General features: G+C 40.4%; 2 protein-coding genes across 2 annotated transcripts; both read left to right on the forward strand.

Moving 5' to 3' along the window:
• The first annotated feature begins 929 nt into the window (after positions 1–929).
• Positions 930–9,248, forward strand: adprhl1 (ADP-ribosylhydrolase like 1). Its single transcript, XM_006810060.3, has 8 exons — positions 930–1,540; positions 2,734–2,898; positions 4,151–4,276; positions 4,443–4,583; positions 4,680–4,807; positions 4,901–5,033; positions 5,118–5,283; positions 6,637–9,248. Exons 1-8 carry the CDS (start codon positions 1,327–1,329, stop codon positions 8,729–8,731), a joined length of 3,168 nt encoding a protein of 1,055 aa, XP_006810123.2. The 5' UTR covers positions 930–1,326; the 3' UTR covers positions 8,732–9,248.
• Positions 9,249–12,873: 3,625 nt separating this feature from the next.
• On the forward strand, positions 12,874–20,016 carry grtp1a (growth hormone regulated TBC protein 1a). The gene is made up of 8 exons (XM_006810059.3): positions 12,874–13,404; positions 15,157–15,308; positions 15,392–15,550; positions 16,437–16,561; positions 17,163–17,259; positions 17,862–18,034; positions 19,267–19,452; positions 19,570–20,016. The coding sequence occupies exons 1-8, from the start codon at positions 13,334–13,336 to the stop codon at positions 19,660–19,662; spliced, it is 1,056 nt and encodes a 351-aa protein (XP_006810122.1). The 5' UTR covers positions 12,874–13,333; the 3' UTR covers positions 19,663–20,016.
• The last annotated feature ends 88 nt before the right edge of the window (positions 20,017–20,104 follow it).

Genomic DNA, 20,104 nt, shown 5'->3' on the forward strand with positions numbered 1-20,104 from the left:
TTAGTTTTAATTAACTACAGTTGCCTTGATCCAGTGACCTTGGTATATTTACCCCTCACTTGTAGAGTTTTCAAACAGCTAGATGGTGATGGGCAAAATGCTTGAGAACTGTGAACATTGAAGTTTTATTGAAAAAGGGAAAATTATGTCACTGTAATGTGCTGGAGAGGAGTCGGAGTGCCCTCTGCTGGACAAACTATCCGATGGCCCCACTGTGAAATGATCCCATGCCTCTTTGTTTTACTTTTTTTTTTTTTTTTTAAAGTTCTTTCAGCTCATATTGAACAACACATACCAATTTATAATAATAATAATAATAATAATACATTTGTGTTATATAAAAGTTGTTTATGTCCAGTTGCAGTTAACACAAACCCAGCACAGTGATTTCAGAGATGTGTTAAAAAAAAAAATCAGCAGGAAATGGGAGGGGAAAAAACATCCTCCTGCTGAGGACGAGTTGCCCAACCTGTTTGAGTGTATGTAAAATGGCTGCTTGTTAACAGTTGCCTCTTATCAACTTGCATTCCTGCTGTATATCATCATGATCATGGTTCTTCTGGTAATGCTTTGTCTAGTGTTACTCTGAGTATAATAATAAGGGCAGCTGATGAATGTAAATAAGGTTTGGGTGTGGCACATTTGTGTAATCTGCAGTCAACCAAGTAGGGATTAAAGAAACTGAGTACAGGTCGATACCAGTGCACATAACTGAAGCATAGATCAGATGCTGATGTCAGAGGAGATGATGAATAAAGATGCTTAAAACACTGAAGGAGGGATTAAAGTGTTGAGCTCTTGAGCTTATATGGTATCAGGGGGTCATTGATGCTCCCCTCTTACTCCTCTCTCATGGGACAGGAGGGTTCTCAACAAGGTCCAGCACCAGCTGACAAGCTTGCACTTGAGCCCACAGCACATTAGCATCCTCTCCAGTGTGTCTGGCCCCTGTTACCATTCCACACCAAGCCACCCAGCTTTTCGGCTTTGGTACCGTGGGGATTGCCTTTTTAGGAGACACCTGATTACTCACCACCGCCCAGCTCAATGAAGCTGAGGCTGATAACATGATGCTTTCGTGTTTGCCCGCCCTTAAGAGTTTGTAAGCTAGAAACTACAAGAGAGCTGCGAGGATGGGAAAGGCAGTAGAGCTCTGATGTGTCAGGAACAAAGGAAAATGGGAGTTTTGACAAAAACCTTGAGAGCTGGAGAATCTTTTTGAACTTCTTTAGGATGTTTTGGGGGAAGAAAGTTTAATCTGTTTCTTGTTTTTTGAGGCTTTGAGGTAGTAAAGTACACCTAAAAGGACCCGGATCAAAAAGCAACATGGAGAAATTCAAGGCAGCCATGGTTTTAAGTGCTGCAGGAGATGCCTTGGGCTACAGAAAGGGCCGTTGGGAAAGGTGCACCTCGGGAAAGATAATCCAAGAGGAACTGGCCTCTCTGGGGGGACTGGCGGCCCTAAAACTGGATCCTGATAACTGGCCCCTAAGTGATGCTGCGCTGATGCACATGACCACAGCAGAAGCACTTGTAACAGGTACGTTTGGGATTAATGACTAGTAGAATTTATGATTGTGATTGTCTGATCAAGATAAAAACACATATTTTACACCCAACTTCACAGAAAACCAATAATGGTCCGTCTTTTGTGTTCACGGACGCAACCCTGATTTGATTCAAAAATAGACACGTAGCATCTGGCCTGTTCAGACTGGCTCTAATCTCTCTGTGCTCAGAGGGACCAGAATAGCGGCTTCTATACACGCAAAGGAAGCTGCTAATCACGTTTTGGCAAATCAAAACTGAATGACAAAACCTCACATACCCTGATCCATCTCTGCCGCAGGGGGATCAAAGACAAAAATCTTAACAGGAACCTTACTATGCAGGCCCTCACCCAAATGCTCTGTTGAGCTCCCGCAATGTGGCTCGAAGTTTCCAGGACAGAAGAGTCCAAAATAGACTACTTTGGAAAAGCCTGTTCTCTGCTCCACTGTCGGGAACAATAGCAGGCCTGACTCCTCCGTAATCTGCTGGTATCATGTGTGCCTGCAGATGCGGCTCAAAGCCAGTGACAGTGGTCCTGAGAAAGAATGGTGATGACATATTTTGAGATTAGCAAGCTCTATTTAGCAACAATTCAACATGCCTGCACATATGCACTTATGCACACAGACACACAGCAGCCAGATAACAGCACATGGAGTGTAATGTATGCTGCGCTTCTCAGTGTTTGCCCTGTCACTGGACTTACAGGAACAAAGTAAAAGCAAATGTTACAGCAATTATTACTCATTGCATGAATTACATTACACAGTCTTCTTTAAAGCAGTGAGTAAAAATTAAATCTGAAAGAAAATAGTTCATATTTTCCCAGCACCTTCTTTCCACACATGCATTGGAGTGGACAGATTTCTTTATGAGTGAAAGTCTGAGTCCTTCATCACAAGTTATGAATCACTGACTCTTCTTCTCTGTACACACGGACACTCTCTAATCCACACACTCACACATGTACAGTCCACAGATTCTAGCACACTGTCTGCGGGCTTTGCTTGTGGCTCCCAGTTGACCTCATAGTGTGTGGAAGTGACTCCATGCACGCCGCTGCTAATCAGCAGTGTGGCAGGCTGAGGCTAAATTTAGCTCATCAAAGCACCACTCAGCTCGTCTTCCACGCCAGGCATGAATGACTCTGACTCGGGGGTTTGTGTGTGTGTGTGTTTCCAGATTACTGGTGTCTGGAGGACCTGTACAGAGAGCTGGTGCGTCTCTACGTTGAAGCCATGGTGTCTCTCCAGGGCCGAGTCCCTGATCCCGCCACAGTGGAGAACTGTGCTCATCTCAAACCTTACAACTTTCTGCTTGCCTGGCACACACCTTTCAATGAAAAAGGTCACTGGAGATTTTTAAAAAATATATATGTAAATTGTATTTTAGAGTTCATGATCACATACAGTTCACATGTAGTCATCATGGATTTGTAATAATTTCTTGTTCTAATGTTCCAGGTTGGAATGATTGTAAGTTTGAATTTATTTTCTGTAATTCACACAGGGTCAAAAGTATACATACAGGCTCACTTATGTCTTTAAATTTGACAAGGCCAAGATCTATTAACTTCTTGCTAGTGATCATGGTTGACTGTAACAGGTAGTTTCTCTTTGTGAGAATAAAAAGGATTTATTTGACAGGACTCACTGGATTGACCAATACTCAAAACAATGGGGAACTCCAAGGAACTCAGTGAAGATTTTAAAGGGGGGAACTGAAGATTTATACAAGCTGAAAAGGTCTCTTGGAGATATTTCTAAAACAAACTGCAGAATCTAGGATCACCAGTTCAAGCAGCTGTATGTAAATACAAGGAACCACCAAGGCTCGAGCCTAGCAGCTACCGAAAACTGCTGGAACACCAGCTTCATCCACAGTGAAGCCAGTTTTACATCGCCCTTGATCAAAAGGGTGCTGACCAAGAAAGAAGTGCCTTCTCCAAAACCAACACCTTTAAGCTGGACTAAAATATGCAGCTGTCCACATAGACAAGCTAAATCTCTTCTGGAGAAAAGTTTTATTTGAGCACAATGACAAGGACAAATGTAAGAACACTGTACCAACTGTCAGGCATGGTGGTGGTAGCATCATGCTCTGGAGCTGTTCCTGCCAGGAATAATAGTACATTGCACAAAGTGGATGAATGAAGGAGAACTACCTCCAAATTCTTCAACTTCACCTAAAATCAACATCTTGCACAGTTAAATTAATTCTGCCAATAAGAGTGGTCCAATATCCAGACACAAATATGCCAGAAGTTTGTTGACGGCTACCAAAAACTTGTTGAGATGCAACTCACTAAGGGACACTTAACAAAATATTAGTGGGCGTGTATTTATACATATTTGACCCTGTGTAGATTGAATTTATTTTGGTTTTTGTCCAAACTTGTGCACCCAGTTGTTGTTTTTTAAGTTAGTAACCATGCTGTACAATCATTTGACCTTGGACAAAGAACAGTTCAAAGAAATCCTTAAAAGCCTCAAAGTACCATGACATTCATACCCATGATGAGCTTATGTACGTAAACTTCTGACCACAGTGGTTGATACAGTACAGAAACGTGTATCTGGATACATGTCTCCATGTTCAGGGTCTGGGTTCGGTGCAGCTTCCAAGGCCATGTGTGTGGGCATGAGATACTGGCAACCAGAGAGATTAGATAGCTTGGTGGAGGTCAGCATTGAAGCTGGAAGAATGACTCACAACCACCCTACAGGTGACGATGTTAACAGCTTCTATTTCTAAGAAATCTGTCACAGGCAGATAATTAAGCTGCTGTTTGACTGCGTAGTATTTCTATTTTAGCAGGATGTAACCGGTGAGCCTGAGCTATCAGCAGACTGATCAGGCGAAGTGTCTTGTGATCTCATTTGTGGCTTCAGGCTTTCTAGGTTCCCTGACAACGGCACTATTTGCATCCTATGCCATCCAGGGAAAACCTCTTGTGACATGGGGTCGTGAACTCTTGAAGGTCATCCCACGAGCTGCGGAGTACTGCAGGAAAACCATACGGCACATGGCAGGTTAGGCCGGGCCTGTCTGTGGTATGAAAGAAAAAGCATTTAATATGTGCACAAATGTCTGTGAAAGTTGATGTGTGAATGTGTATTCTAATGCAGAGTATCAGGAAAACTGGTTCTACTTTGAGGCCAAGTGGCAGTTTTACCTTGAAGAGCGAGAGATTGATAAGGAGGGACACAACAAAGCTTTGTTCCCTGATCGCTATGATGCTGACGAAACAGACAAAGTGAGGCTTTTCTTTCAGAATTTCATGCCAACAGATGATAGTTCCTAACAGGCATGTTGCATGCCCGTTAACTCTGTTTTTCTGTCAGTACAGATGTACAAGCGTTGGAGTTCAGAGGGCCGCGCAGGCCGGAGAGGCCACGATGCCCCCATGATTGCCTATGACGCTCTTCTGGCCGCAGGAAGTGACTGGGCTGAGCTGTGCAAACGAGCCATGTTCCACGGAGGTGTGAGCTACAGCTCTGAGGTCCTTCACAGTGCTATGAAAGTGATATTTAGTGTAACTCATACTCTTTGTAACTTAATTATAGGTGAGAGCGAAGCCACGGGCCTGATTGCGGGATGTCTTTATGGCCTCCTGCACGGCCTGAGCCAGGTTCCCCCAGGTCTGCACCAGAATGTGGAGAAAAGAGAACGCCTGGAGGAGCTGGGAGAGGCGCTGTTCAAGTCATCATCTGCAGAGAAATGCATAGACAAGTAATCCTGATATTCACTGGCCTGAACTCTGCTGGCTAGCAGCGACTCTGCACATCACTCTAGTAGTTTTAAGTTGTAGCCTGCTTCCTCCTTACTACTTTTGTCGTGCTTTCCTTGGTTTTCCCTGGATAAGTATGTACAGATCTAGTTGCAGATCTGAATAACCTTTTGTTATGGGTCACACTATCCAGCGTACAAAGCTGAGAGGAATGCTTTGTGTGGGATTGTCTGTTATCTGTCAGTCTAATATTCAGTTGATGGTAATGCAACACCTTAAGTGCCATGAAAAACTATTTGACGCTTCCCCTGTGTGAAAAAGTAATTGGGCCCCTTGTTGAATCATAATTAAGGCATGATTACTGGCAGACCTGTTAAAAAATGACTTAAATAGAACCTGTCTGAGAAAGTGAAGTAGGCTAAAAGACCTCAGAAAGCAACACTAAAGAAACAGCTAACAGACTTCTATCAGTCTGGAAAGGGTTACAAAGCCTAAAGCTTTAGGATCAAAACAAGCTTTGAGCCATTATCCGCAAATGGAAAAAACTTGGAACAGTGGTGAACCTTCCCAGAAATGGCCGGCCTACCAAAATTACTCCAAGAGCGCATCAACGAGTCATCCAGGAGGTCACAAGGGAGCAAATATTCTTTTCACAGCACTCTAGGACCTGACATACTAACGACTAATGACATGCCTCAATTATACTGAAATGACAGAGCAGTGGGGGAAAAAATGTTTATTTTATAACCTGCTTTAACATGAACTATGTACTTTTTAATCCAGAATAAAGGTATTTTTAGCGCATGTGAGATGTGGTTGGGATGATTTTAATGTTTTTAAGTCGTAGAATATTAATTTTGTGTTCTAATACCATGATTATTATTGATGCTCTTGTCAGCAGCACATTGTCAAAGCACCTCTACACAGTTAATATTAAAATGACGTGACAATTAAAGTGTAGTTATATCACACATAAAGTGCCCAGCTCTCCTTGTCGCCTTAATTTGATGCACAGCTTCATAATCCTATCAGACTTCCTTCTTGTTACACAAATCGCTCTCACAGTTTCCTGAACTAATTATCTAATTCGTGCTGCTTTGCTACCAGCCTGGACATTTTGCTACGGGGTTAAAATGACTGCTGGAACTCCCATTTACAGCAAAAGTATTGTTTTTTTGTTGTTGTTTTTTTTTTGCTTGCTGGTGAAATAAAACATGAAATCAAAGACATGCAGTTCTAAAGCACTTATTCTGACGATTACTCCCTTAAAGCTAACTCTAATGTCCCCCCTTCTCTGCTGTAATGACTGCGCTTAAGCAATAGTGGTGGTTTTACATGTCCTCTATTCTCTGTAGACAAAACTCTCAGAAAACCGCTAACATCCCAGATGCCAGTATGTTGAAGAAGTTGATTAGAGATCCAAAATGCCGTCCGGTGCTACGTGGGATTCTCGAGAGTCTCCTGCAATACCTGACACAGGATCTGCCCAAGTGGATCACCAGAAATAGAAACTCGGAAAAGCCAGATGTAGATAATATATCACAAAGAAACGCAAGAAACAAACATCGTTCTGATCCAAGAAATGAATCTTCAGTGAAATTGGCTCAAATTCAGAGAAACTGTGAAATTGTTCATCTGCCTGAACCGGAAAAAATAACCAGAGGGAAAACCGCTGAGACACGTTCAAACCTCTCGGAAAAGCGCTGGGTGGAGACGCAAAGAATTAAAGGAAATCATACAGCAGGAGACTTAATACCCCGACGCCTTACCACATTCCAGCTGCTCCAGTCCAAATTTATAAGATCCACACCCAAACCTCCCATCACCCATCAGAGGGAGGTGGGAACTCTCCCCTGCAGTAGAGGATTGCTGGGTAACATGAACCGAGACAGCGAGGATGGCACGCAGAAGAGGGAACGAGCCAAAAGACAACGGAAGAAAGAAGGCGGCGTGAAGGATATGGTGGCCAAGTTTGCCATGGCTGAGCAAAAAGAGCAGAAAGTGCTGAATAAGCAGCCGGTCAAACCAAGACTCATTGGTAGAGGGATCCTCTTATCTTCCATTATGGAGAAGTTCGAGACCATGGCCACTGTGTGTCAGGGATGTGATTTAAAGATTTCTCATGAAAGGAGTTCTCAAGGAGTCAAAGTGGCAGTTAATGTAAAAGACAAGGTAGCTTCTCTTGAAAGAGAACAGGAAGGCATCCAAAGTGTTCGCAAACCAAACACAGAGAATCAAATTCTTCTCGGGCCGGAGCCGAAAGGAGATGAAATTAGAAATGTGCAGGATGACAGGAAAGATCGGGCACATTCACACTCGGGTGACAGAAATGATTTGACGGCAGAGCAAATGGGAGAGAAGAACTTAGATGATGAGGTTTGCTGCTCATTAAAACATGTGAAGGCTCAAGCTTATGATTTCAGCGTCCAATGGGAAGAATGTGGTGAAAATCAGACAGCAGTTGATGAAGAACACTGTAGCAACAACAGACTAAAATATGCACATGTAGAGCTGCTCTGTTCAGCTTCTGTGACAGAGTGGTCGTTCCCAGAACCTTACAGGCTCTTGCCTCAGGTAGAGTTTCCACTCAAGTGGCATGTGGTGACAATCAGGACCTGCTCTCCTGTGTGGTCTATGTGTGTAGATTCCTCTTTCGAGCAGTTAGAGCAGGAAATCAGTCCAAATAGTTCAGAATGCCCAAAACAGGACAAGACAGCGGGGATAACAACAGATAGTCCTGGTGGAGATGTGCAACAGTCTCTCAGTGAATCAGCTGCAGATGAATCCTGCACTGCTATAACCAAAGGCAATGCAAAACCCAGTATGAAGGAATTTTCTACACACGCACATATCGACACCAATGACAACATAGAAACAAATCCCCGAAGACCTATGGCAGTTCAAAGCAGGTTGCCCAGTTATGTCATCCCACGTGTTTACAGTTCTGGTTATCAACAAGGTCCCGATCAGAATAATCCCTCCTCTCAATTAGCTCTGCCCCCACAAATCATAAATCCTATCGATCCACTTCCACCAACGCAATCTGATACGTCTTTGGCTGCTCTTAGCACTGCGCTAAAGACGCTGGAGAATTTTCAAGACACTAACCCAAACCTGCATAATGGCATCAGCCTCCCTACACACAGAAGAGGAACAGCAGCAGAGGGTGAATCACGAGAAAGAGACGGGGAGGCTGAAGAGGAAACAAAAGCAGCAAAACCAGTGGACAGTAAAGGCACAAGTACGATGCAGAGCGTTCGGCTTTTAGAAGATGCTGCCAGTAAGGAAATGTTTGAAGACAGTCAGGTCTCTGCTCTACCTGTGATTCAACACAAGAGAGAGGATGCAAAGCAGAGACCGAAGTACATGACAATCAACTACGGGGATCCATCAGTCAAGCAAACATATAAACCCAAAGTCATACGATTTACTGACACCTTCACCTTCTAGACTGATAAATTCATGTTTTCAGTTTGCCCTGACAATACTGACTTACAAATGAACCAACAGGTAACTAGTATTATTCAATTAATATTATAAACGGCAAATTAGCTGCAATCCACAGGCTCATACAAACTAGGAAAAAGTCAAAGTCTAGTACCGTTGGGTATCTTCTGTCATATTTATGGTACATTACAACATACAATATCACTCCCAAGATTACTAACATTTTTACTGATAGACCAAATGTGTGTCATGGTTGAGTTGTTGCCATTTAAATCTGTGCGCAGACAAACAACACCGATGTTAGACTCAGTTGTCTTTAAACTGCATTTCTTTCTGAAGCTGTGGTCTGACTGAATTTACTGTAAATGTGCTCAATGAAATGTTCAGGAACTGTACACTACACACTGCTGTTTAAGTTTAACTGTATCCTGTCTACATATTTTACATGCAATACCCCTTTAATGCAATATCCCTTCTATTTGTCCATGAATAAAATGAAACAACACAGTATTATATGTTAGTGAATCTAGGTTGTTCATTTCTTTTTTCTAAATAAATGCAAAACAGGACAGGAGCAGAACTCTAAAAATCGAAATTTTCCATTTTCATATGTGTGTCATTCAGGTCACTGACAGCAAAATACAGCTGACTGGGTTAATGAAGTTCTTAGAACCTTAATAGTGCATCTTAATAATATGCATTCATTTGTATTGTTGAGTATAACTGAGACAGAAGGAGGCAAAAGTGTTGTCCAAATCTGTTAGCCAGGTAGGTGATGTGTTTGTAAAGTTTTGTATTTATATTATTTTAGAAAAATGGGCAAAGTGTTCTTTAACCTCCTAAGACCCAAACTCTTTCATGGCATGCATTTTTAATTTTTCTTTGCTATTTGGGCTGATTGGGACCTAAAGAATGTAAAAACAAAGAATTACCAGAATTTGTTTTTGAGAAAAATGAGATCCACATATGAGGAGATTTGTTTCAAATGTTGATAGAACAGTGGCATAATGTCCTCCTAAGTGCATATCAGGCCCTTGTAGAGGAAAATTAAGTATTTTGGTCTAGACGTCCCAAAATGTGATGTCCACATATGTGGACGCCAGGTCCTAGGAGGTTAAATACAATTTCAAAATGATTAAAAACTGAAATGTTAAAAATGTCAAAAAGTACTTTCTTTCGTGCATTTTAGCTAAGCAGTAAAAATCATGTGCTCCATCCAGAGATGGGCAGTAACGCGTTACTTGTAACGCGTTACTGTAATCCGATTACTTTTTTCAAGTAACGAGTAAAGTAAGGGATTATTATTGCAAAAACGGTAATTAGATTACCGTTACTTTCCCGTAGGAACGCTGCGTTACTGCGTTACTAAAACCGTGATTTTCTTGCGAGAATGTCTCATGACAGTGACGTAAGCGAGTGTGATGTTCGTACTGACCTTATTTTGAGTTTGATTCCGTAAAAAGTGACAAAAACATTAGTGTCCGCTGTGCGTGGGAAGAAAACTTCTTTTTACAGCGAAAAAAACCCCCTAAACTTCCAAGCAAGCACCGAGTAGCTACGTCGTAATGAGAAACTCACAGAGAAACTGCGGTATCCTTCCACTGACCGCTGCGGCACACCTGCACCAGGATAAACCTCCGCCTACTCTACTCCTGCTTTACAGGTGAAAATAGAGCAAAAGGCCCGCTAGTCTTTGACTTTATTTATTTTCTGCTGTGTTTTACTTGCATCTGAAAGAGTGAGTGTAAACACACACACACACACACACATATATATATATATATATATATATATATATATATATATATATATATATATATATATATATATATTATGTGCTGGAAAGTGCAGAAAATAGGTTTAAATGTTAAACTAATTTCTTCCAGTCAGAGAATGGTGCATATAATTAAAATTTTGCTTCATGCATAAAGTTAAAAGATTAAAACTAACAAAACAAGTTTTAAAAAGAGACTTTTCCATTTGATTACATTTTGTATGATGGATTATGCAGAAAAAGTAGAATTGGGCTGAAAGATCTATCGCTTTATCACCTATTCAGGTTGTAAATCGTGTTTTTAAAAAGTAACTAAGTAACTAAGTAATTAATTACTTTTGAAAATAAGTAATCAGTAAAGTAACGGGATTACTTTTTTGGGGAAGTAATCAGTAATTAATTACTGATTAAGTAATTAAGTAATCAGTAATTAATTACTGATTACTTTTTTCAAGTAACTTGACCAACACTGGCTCCATCACTGAAGGACATGTGCAAACTCAAATTGTTCTTTATTGTTATTTTTAAACTGTGTGGTTGTCAAAGGCCCTTTGACATAGACTAACATGGTTTACCTATTTAATTTACCAAGGGCACAAACACATGCCCTCATATGAACGTTTCAGGGTCATCAGTCTGTTCTGAAAATGTGGTGGTTTAATCTTGTTCAGTTCATTCTTCCTGTTCCCATGTGAAGACGCTGTTACAAGAACTGAACTGCTGCAAATGCACACTCTATATGGCTAACCATAGAGTAGTCTGTATTTTTATTTAGGTCTACCTTTAAAAAGTATTTGCTTTTGGTTGTTCAGACAAGAAAAAAAAAAGTGTGGTAACTTTGAAGCACTAAGAGTAAGTAGAGATGTGAACAGTCAAACAGGGCCTGGTAGGTCCGGATAGTTTTTTTCACCTTAATAAATGAAATCATCATTTAAAAGCTACATTTTATATTTACTCGGGTTATCTTTTTCTGATATTAAAAATGTGCTTGATTGGAAACATTTAAATTTGACAAATACACAAATAATAAAATAATAATAAAAATAATGGGGGCAAATACTTTATCACAGCACTAGACAGGTTGTTGTAGAAAAGATAGAAGTTTACCTGTCCCATTTCCTGTACACCTCAAGGTTTACCTTCAGAGTTACTGGTGATAAAGAGCGTAGCTTCATTGTTACTGTGTTGAGAATAGAATTTGGTGTGTTTTTAATATAGATCAATCAAATGTCTAATATTAAGACTCAGTCATGCAACACAAACACATACTGATACTTCTGGCTGCTGTTTTGGTTTGGAATTTCTGTCATCATCAGCCTGGGTCAAATTATTATGACTGCTGCTTGTTTGTCGTTGTATTTGCTGTACACAGATTCAAAAATAGTCATGACTCAGCGCCTGTTCCTGTGACATGACATAATAAAAATGGGTCCAGGTAGAAGAGCTGCATTAAACTGGCACAACAACATTATTGTTGTTTTGAAAGGCCTTCCTGGAAATCAATTTTTATCAAGGTTACCACAGCCATAGGAAGGAAGAGTGGTTTGATGACATCACAGAGACATAATATGACACTAGCTTGATGTTTATGCTGTTTTTATTTTTCAAGAGATTTCAAACTAGCCTTAAAAAGAGTGAATGTTATTTTAACCACTCGTAGTACTTTTTGAACATGAATCTATGCTGAGGGAAGGACGACAAAAACTCAGGTAAACCGATTAATTTGATATACTTTGACACATATTTACTTTGAGCTTGGCCTTTAATGTTTATTTATAGTTATTTTCGTAGTCCCGAGTCACCAAAACAGCATATATTAATTTAATTTCAGGCATATTTTGTACGACAGAGCGGCCCAACACGTGGCTACGTTCACCTGTGTGACGTGGCCTTGCAGGGAGAGCTGCTTACAATTTATGATGCTTTTACTTGCAGTAGGACACATTGGTACTTTTAAGACACACTTGTTCCAGTGCACGAGTTCAAACAGTGGTTGGCTTATTATTTTTTTTATAAGTAAGTTTTAATTTGCTTATAATTTTTTATAAGCAAAGATATAGTGCGTATAGTGGAAAAATAGTAGCATTTTTAACCTTACAGAAGAAAGGGTGTTTTACTTTTAAAGCAGTTATTATTGTGCGTTTCTATACCTGATGAGCAAAGCCTAACCTGATTTATTTCAAACCTTAGAACAATGCTTACATCTTCTCCTTTTCTTTTTCTACTTCTCTTCAGCTCTGCATCGTATTCCCCCAAAGCCTCCTGAATGCAACATAGCTGATAGTTCTTCCCGTGAGAGCTTTGAAACGGGATGTTACGGAATCCCTCGAAAGCAGCATTACGGATTGATTGAAGCGCGTGTCCCGGGACATACGTCACATGTACGAGATCCTCCATGACTACGGGAGTGGAAGTTACCGAGCACCCGAGTGGCTTTTAGAGCGGGGATAGAAAAAAGGGAAACCGCAGTGTTTACTTGTTAGCTGCACTCTATCGCGCCTGGGACCCGCAGCAACAGGTGCATGTGGATGGCGATAAAACTCGAGAAAAACTCTACTTTTTCACCAAACACGGTCTGACAGATGGGACGACACTAAACAACTTGTTAGTTAGCGCGAAAGACAAGAATGAGTCTCTCCCCAATTCCGGGGAAAAGCAGCCGTGTCTCAGCAGGTTTCCCACCGCTCGCACACATGGGGAAAAAAAGTCAGGCTTGGGGCTAACTTACCCTAACTTTGATTTTCTTGTTTACTGTGAGCTTTTTTTCTTTGGAGCAAACAACACGGCGGATACATACAAGGGATATCACCGGAGCAGGACTAGAGGCGGTAATGGAGAAGAGCAAGCCGAGCAACGGGAGCCGCTCCGCCGCCGACCGTGGAGCTAAAGACAGGGTGGACAGGTAACGTTGAAAAATGGTTAATAATCACAGAAAGCTTAAAACAAATAAATAAATAAATACGACATGTTATTATTTTTCTGCTCTCAGAGTTAGTTGAGTTTCGTAAATCACGAAGCAGATATCACTTTATTGTTTATTTGAGCTGCTAGGTACTTCTGACGGTTACTGTAATTGTAGCTTAAACCTGACTAAAGCTAACATATAAACAGGAGTCAGGTTATTAGTCAGTGTTAGCATCACAAAGATTTTGTTTTCAGGCCGCCAAAACTGATGTTGACTGTATTTAGTATTTTTATTTAGTATTTTTCCCCACCATGTTCATATATATCAAAAAGTGTCTACTGTGAGTACTGTAGTATTACAGAGTATTGTACGTGTGTAAAACGCTTAGGATTCAATTACAATTACTTAAAGTTTACTCCACTGAATAACTGCCACGTTACTGAATTCACCCAAACTAATGCAGACCTATAATAAATCCCACTTTCATGAGAATTATAATGTTAATGCTTTGTTAACACGCTTCTGCAGGGCGTTGTTAACTTTGACTTCATTGCTGTGGTCATTTGGAGGCTGTAATTTGTGATTTTACTTCGTCCTGTAAACATTATTACTCAAAAGCTACATATCGTACTGATTAATGGCTCCACGTTTTTATATTTGGATTCTACAAGAGTAGTTCTGAATAATTTACAGTAAAAAATAACCCTTACTTATCTTTTGCGCTGCCCTGGTGTCTGATTGGCTACTCCCTACAAACAGATGGTTTGAATAGTGGTTGGGTGGGGTTTCTTTGCTCATAACCAGAGCAAGGTGCCTGTCATCATAAAGACCCAAGAGTAAAAAAAAAATGTCTGAAACTGAGGCTCTGAGCTTTCACAGACTCACTCCTTGTTTACTATAAGCATGCACCACTGTAAGCATATATGTTTATGACAAAATAAGAAGCAGTATAAAGAGTTTACTCTCTAATGGAGAGTAAATTTAGAGCCATCACACTGATAATGAATCAACACCTTTTTACAAAATGTTGCTAACTCCCTATGAGAGGGATTTTTGTCAGCTGTGGTTTACAGTGAATAAGCTTCGTTTCGATGTACAGGTGGTGGTACTGATTGGAAACACTCTTGAATTTACCAATGTTTATATATATATACTCCATACTGCACATACAGTTGTTTACTGTATGCGAACACAAACCAGCACAACAAATCAGGTGACACATTGGTAACATCAACACTGATACATCCGGTGTCAGTGCTTACTATTGCTTTGGCAATAAGGACACTCTCAGAGGAGAAACTTAACCTTTGCATAAAGATAATTTTAAAGTGTGTGTTTATTTTTCACTGTAAAGTACTTTCTGCAAATCCAGACTCTTGCGTGACGGTGGAGTAGGGGCATTTCTTCTTCAAGGGATGACTTTGCTCTTGGGTTAATCAGATTATTGTGTTACCTAATTCGTAAGGTTGAGCCACCTATAGCCACAACTTCTTCACGTACTGTAGGATCAGATTACAGATGGAGCTATTGGTATTTATAAAACACAACATTAATAAAAACAAAGTAATTTTTTGATATCTACTCAGCTTGTCTTGGCTCACGCTCAAAGAATCCCAACACAAAGGTACACTTCCTGTTTAAATAAATGTTTTCCAGTTTGTTTTTTAAGCTTTGATGATGACGAGCCTGAAAACCATTTCAATAACTTGCTTCTTTGAAGTAGTTTGTAACTTTGTCCACTTTTCTCAGAGTGGATCCGTATGGCTTCGAGCGATCAGAGGACTTTGATTATGAGTCATATGAGGAGCTCATGTCTGAGTATCTAGTTGTGCTCACCCGACGAGCCATCAAGTGGTCCAAACTACTGAAGGGCAAAAGCAAGGTGCATAAGAATATTAAATGTGAGTATGAAAACAAAACACACTCACACATTTCACATAGTCCATAAATGTGAACTCAACATAGATACTCCCCTCTGTTCCAGTAAAGCGTTACGTACGCAAAGGAATTCCCAATGAGCACCGGGCTCTAATCTGGATGGCAGCCAGTGGGGCTCAAGATCAGTTGGAGAGGAACCCAGGGCACTACCAGTCCCTGCTGGGAGCCGAGCATGACCCCAAACTTGTGGAGACCATCAAGACAGGTCAGCCTGTTCAGTTTCTCACTCAGAATATTTCACGTTTTCAGCAATAAGCTGTACCCTTATCAACATTTAAATTATGATTGGCCAAAATTAATATTAGATTAACTTTTTGACACACAAACTTTTAAGTATTTGCAATTAAAAGCTCTGTAAAATTTAGCTTTGTTGTGTCTTTGTCATCATTTTTATATCTTTATTTATTTGTGAAATAAAACACGTATACGAAATAAACCTCTACAGGCTTTGCGCACCTGGATTTCAGTGTTTTGGTTCTTTATTCCTTCAGGTTCTCCTAAACTCACAAAGCAACTCCTTAACCCTCTATTTCACTAGTACCTACTCAGCTCGACTCTACTCTGTTTCAGTGATTTTTCATTACAATTGAGTACCACCACCTCAAAGTGCCTGGGGTTGTTATAGCAACGCGTGTGAAAGTCACTCAAATAATTTGCATGCAACACAGACGCAACACAATGGACCACATTGAGCGACTGTGGCTCAGGTGGTAGAGTGAATCGTCTACCAGTCGGTGAATCAATCCCCGACTTTGAGTTCTCAGTTGAGAGGCGCTATAAGAGTGCCGGTCCATTTACTATAATAATACCACCTCCGTGTTTCACCTTAGGGGTGTTTGTAGCCAAGTGGTGAGCAGTGCCTGGAAGAAATGCTTGATTTTTGGTCATCAGAATGGAAACATTTTTCCATGTTTTCCGAGCCCGTTTGAGAGTAAAAGACACAAAGTCCAAATATTCAAGTTAATGTTTAGACTGACACAGTCTCACATTTAAAAGCAGGGTTTCAGTTTCCTGCTCCTTATCTATTACAGCGTGTATACAAACACTCCGCACACGGTGTGATCGGTGTCCTTGTGGTCTCTGGTTTTCAGACTTGAACAGAACATTCCCAGAAAACATCTACTTCCACAAGACGTCAAACCCATGTATGCAGAAAGCTCTGTACAATGTGTTGCTGGCCTATGGACACCACAATCCAGCTGTGGGCTACTGTCAGGTACGGCTCAGCGCCACAGAGTCTACCCTGATGTGGATTTTTAATAATATTTAAGGAATAATAATGTAATGAGGTAAAGCAAAAAATCTAGTATTATTATTCTGTGATATTAGTTTGGATTTCAGCAAAGCCACCTTGCGTTGGTCTGTCATTTAAGAGTTGTGCTGCAGGGTTAAAATGTACAGTAATGTAAACTATAAAAAAAAACAGCAGTTTTTATCCTTAATGAAGTTACTTTATCATCAAGACTTACCAATAATTTGCCTCTCTGTCCAGAAAGAGGCTTTATGTGTCTATGCCAACTGACTGTGGTTATTATTAGCATTTGAAAGCCAAATTCCATTCACCAGATCATATGCAACTTGGTTTGCAATTTAAACAAGGGTGTGTTGATGATGTCTGTTGCCAGGCATAAATAGAATCCATTTATCTTTAATTATACTCAGTGGTTGTTGTTTTTTTCTTAATTCCCATTCAGTCAGTGTACACTTACTGCTCTGTGCCCTAGATGCTTTATTAAAGAGCTCTTCTGTCTGATACAGTGTGCTCAGGCAGGATTACAGGACTCATGTGAAACCTAACTGTGTGTCTTTGGCTTCAGGGGATGAACTTCATCGCTGGGTATCTACTCATCGTCACAAAAGATGAAGAGAAATCCTTCTGGCTGATGGAGGCACTGCTCGGCAGAATTTTACCAGGTGAGTGTTTCTGTGCATTCACTTACTGTCACTCTGAGCCCTGTGCTATGAAGCAAGTTCATCATAACCAGTGTGTCTCAATTTAGTATCTACTACTACATGTGTGCGCCCTTTAAGAGCTTTAGTCAGTAAGACTGTAAAATATGTGCTGTAAAAACGTTTTGCCCATTTTAAGCCTGTAAAGAAAGCTCAAGCAATAAAATTGCACCTATGAAACTATATTTACTGATGCTCATCAGGGAAACAGTATAAGTTACCTTGGCAATATAACATAGTATAAAGTGAACCAGCTTGAAAGTATAGAAAACCCAGGGTTAACCTGGAAGTTATGCGGATAAGTTGAAATCCTGCTTTGTAGTACAGACCTGATCTTGTGACAGGTGTGTATTCGTGCAGGTCCTTTGGGTACCAGTGCTGTAGGCTAAGAATAATCCTATCACGTGGCCTCTGTGTGTGGCTTCAGAGCTGCACTTTTTTCACTTGGATCTTGTAGTCAAACAAGAAATGTTTATTAAATTTACATTTAAGCTCTTCATTCAGGTGTTGTATTGCATATATTGCTTTGTTGATATCAACGATGTGTGTCTGCGTTGTGGTTACAGACTACTACAGTCCAGCCATGCTGGGTCTGAAGACAGATCAGGAGGTGTTAGGGGAGCTGGTGAAGGTAAAAATCCCGCCAGTATGGCAGATCATGGTGGACCATAACGTCATGTGGACCCTGGTGGTCTCCCGGTGGTTCATCTGTCTCTACATAGACATCTTGCCTGTAGAGGTGAGTGTGTCTGCGATCAGCGTTTCATGATCCAACTCCTATCAGTACTGCCACAAAACTTTTTTTATTGACATGTAGTTGTAATATCTCAAAAATAGTCAGATTATTTACTAAATACTCGTGCTTCATCACAACCCAGTTTTTAGTGGGTTTCGATAAAAATGACAACAACTTTTGTTTTATTCCTTGTGTTTAATCCAGTGCAGCTAACCCACTTTATACAGCAGTCTTTATTGTTTCTGTCTCCCTCTGTTGACCTTCAGGAGGGTGTGAGCTGCTATGTTTGTTCCCCAGATACAACTGCTGTAGGAGGGTGTAACGCTTGCAGAGGCAGTGGAAAATAACAAGAAAAATGAAAGGAAAAAAAATTCTCCCCACCATTTTGCCCCTCTCTACATTAAAAAAAGACACTAGAAATACAGAAAATAGTCAAATTTGTATTTTCATTTTTAGCAGCAGTGCTGAGGAAACTACAAAATTATTACAAGTAACTGCTTGTTTTTCTAAATGCATAAATATGTGAAAGCACCACAATTTATGGCAAAGTTACCGTGAGCTTTGTCCAGGTGGGTCAAATCTGCATGCACCAACTTCTCTGAACAAACAGCAGTGGTGAGATGGCCGCTGTGTGAGCACTGCCTCCCGTGTGTGGAGGTGACCTCACATCACATTACAGAGCAGGGAAGAAATGGTAAAGGTAAAATAGTTAAAAATAAATAAATGACTTCCTTTTTAAGCCAATGCTGTTTATAGTTTCTGTAGTTAATTATACACAAATGGCAAAAGAAGTAATTAAACAGCTTTTGAACCACTATGCAAGTCTGAATGTAGCTGAACTGCCAGCAGTCACACACCTCCTTTTCTCTAGTGTCAAATGATACCTGAACAGGAAGAGTTTGGGGGTGATGTGGAGTTTTCCTTCATCCACTGTTACAAACATCTACCATGAAAAATGCTTAAAAATAAAAGTTAAGAGCTTAAAAACACTGGAAAATTTAAGGTAAATTGAAAAGGAGGTGAAAATTGTACTTCATCTACTAAAGTTAATAAAGACAGCTGATTCTAATTGAGCAGGAGGCCTGTTTGACCCTGCAAACTACTGCAAAAATGCTGTTAAACTACATTAATACTTCCCAAGCTCTGTTCAGTAGAACCTTTTACATGTGGTTTACTCTTCATGTTGTGCACTACTTTGTTGTTGGGATTCAGTGCTTTGCTGCTGCTTTTCCCAGACTGTTCTGCGGATCTGGGATTGCTTGTTCTACGAGGGCTCGAAAATCCTGTTCCGCGTAGCTCTGACTCTGATCCATCACAACCAGGATCTGATTCAACAGTCCCAGTCACTGCCGGACGTCTGCCAGAGCTTCAAGCAGATCACACACGGACCATTTGTAGAGGAGTGCCACACATTCATGCAGGTAAAAACCCCTACAACTCTTAAAAATCATCACGAGTCATTTTACGGGATGAAAGATTAGAGATATTACTTTTCCTTTTAGTAATCCTTTAATCCCCGTTTCTCTTGCCTTTCCTAGAAAATCTTCACTGAACCAGGAAGTCTCTCCATGGCAACCTTGACTAAGCTCCGGGCGACCTGTCGCTCTCGTATCACTGCTGAAGAATCCTGACCTCTCCCTGTTACTTAAATTCAGCACTCATTCCAGCAGATGTTTGCACCTTTTTTTAAAAAAAAAAAAACTGAGTCACTGTGACTGCTGTACATACTGTGAGTGTGAAACAAACACGCAGCAGTGTAAATATGTGATTAATCTTAGGTCTGTGCTGTATGAAATGATTGTGTAGTTTGGTAAACATTTCCTTTTGTTTAAACATGGAATTCTGCACTTTAGTCTAGAAAATGAGTGACGGTGAAGAAAAAAAAAAAATGCTTAGCAGTACATGTTCAGGTGTGATGAGTTGTACACTACGCATAGCTGGAAGAACCTGTCTACTGTATTTCACATTAAAATCCATCAAGATTATATACAGTGATTGTTCAATTAAATAGAAAGTTGACATTCAATACTGGTACAATGTTGTAATATAGTATGAATAAGTGATTAATCTGTA

The sequence above is a fragment of the Neolamprologus brichardi genome, chromosome 1 (assembly GCF_056152115.1).
Source record: "Neolamprologus brichardi isolate AB-2024 chromosome 1, ASM5615211v1, whole genome shotgun sequence".
Taxonomy (NCBI): Eukaryota; Metazoa; Chordata; class Actinopteri; order Cichliformes; family Cichlidae; genus Neolamprologus; species Neolamprologus brichardi.

What these genes read in the sequence shown, in the direction of transcription:
- adprhl1 (XM_006810060.3), top strand. Translation starts at nt 1,327, where the DNA reads ATGGAGAAATTCAAGGCAGCCATGGTTTTAAGTGCTGCAGGAGATGCC. An exon ending in AGCAGAAGCACTTGTAACAG is followed by an intron (nt 1,541 to 2,733) that starts GTACGTTTGGGA and finishes GTGTGTTTCCAG; the next exon opens with ATTACTGGTGTCTGGAGGAC. An exon ending in ACGAGCCATGTTCCACGGAG is followed by an intron (nt 5,034 to 5,117) that starts GTGTGAGCTACA and finishes ACTTAATTATAG; the next exon opens with GTGAGAGCGAAGCCACGGGC.
- grtp1a (XM_006810059.3), top strand. Translation starts at nt 13,334, where the DNA reads ATGGAGAAGAGCAAGCCGAGCAACGGGAGCCGCTCCGCCGCCGACCGT. An exon ending in CAGCTGTGGGCTACTGTCAG is followed by an intron (nt 16,562 to 17,162) that starts GTACGGCTCAGC and finishes CTTTGGCTTCAG; the next exon opens with GGGATGAACTTCATCGCTGG. An exon ending in GCTCGGCAGAATTTTACCAG is followed by an intron (nt 17,260 to 17,861) that starts GTGAGTGTTTCT and finishes TTGTGGTTACAG; the next exon opens with ACTACTACAGTCCAGCCATG.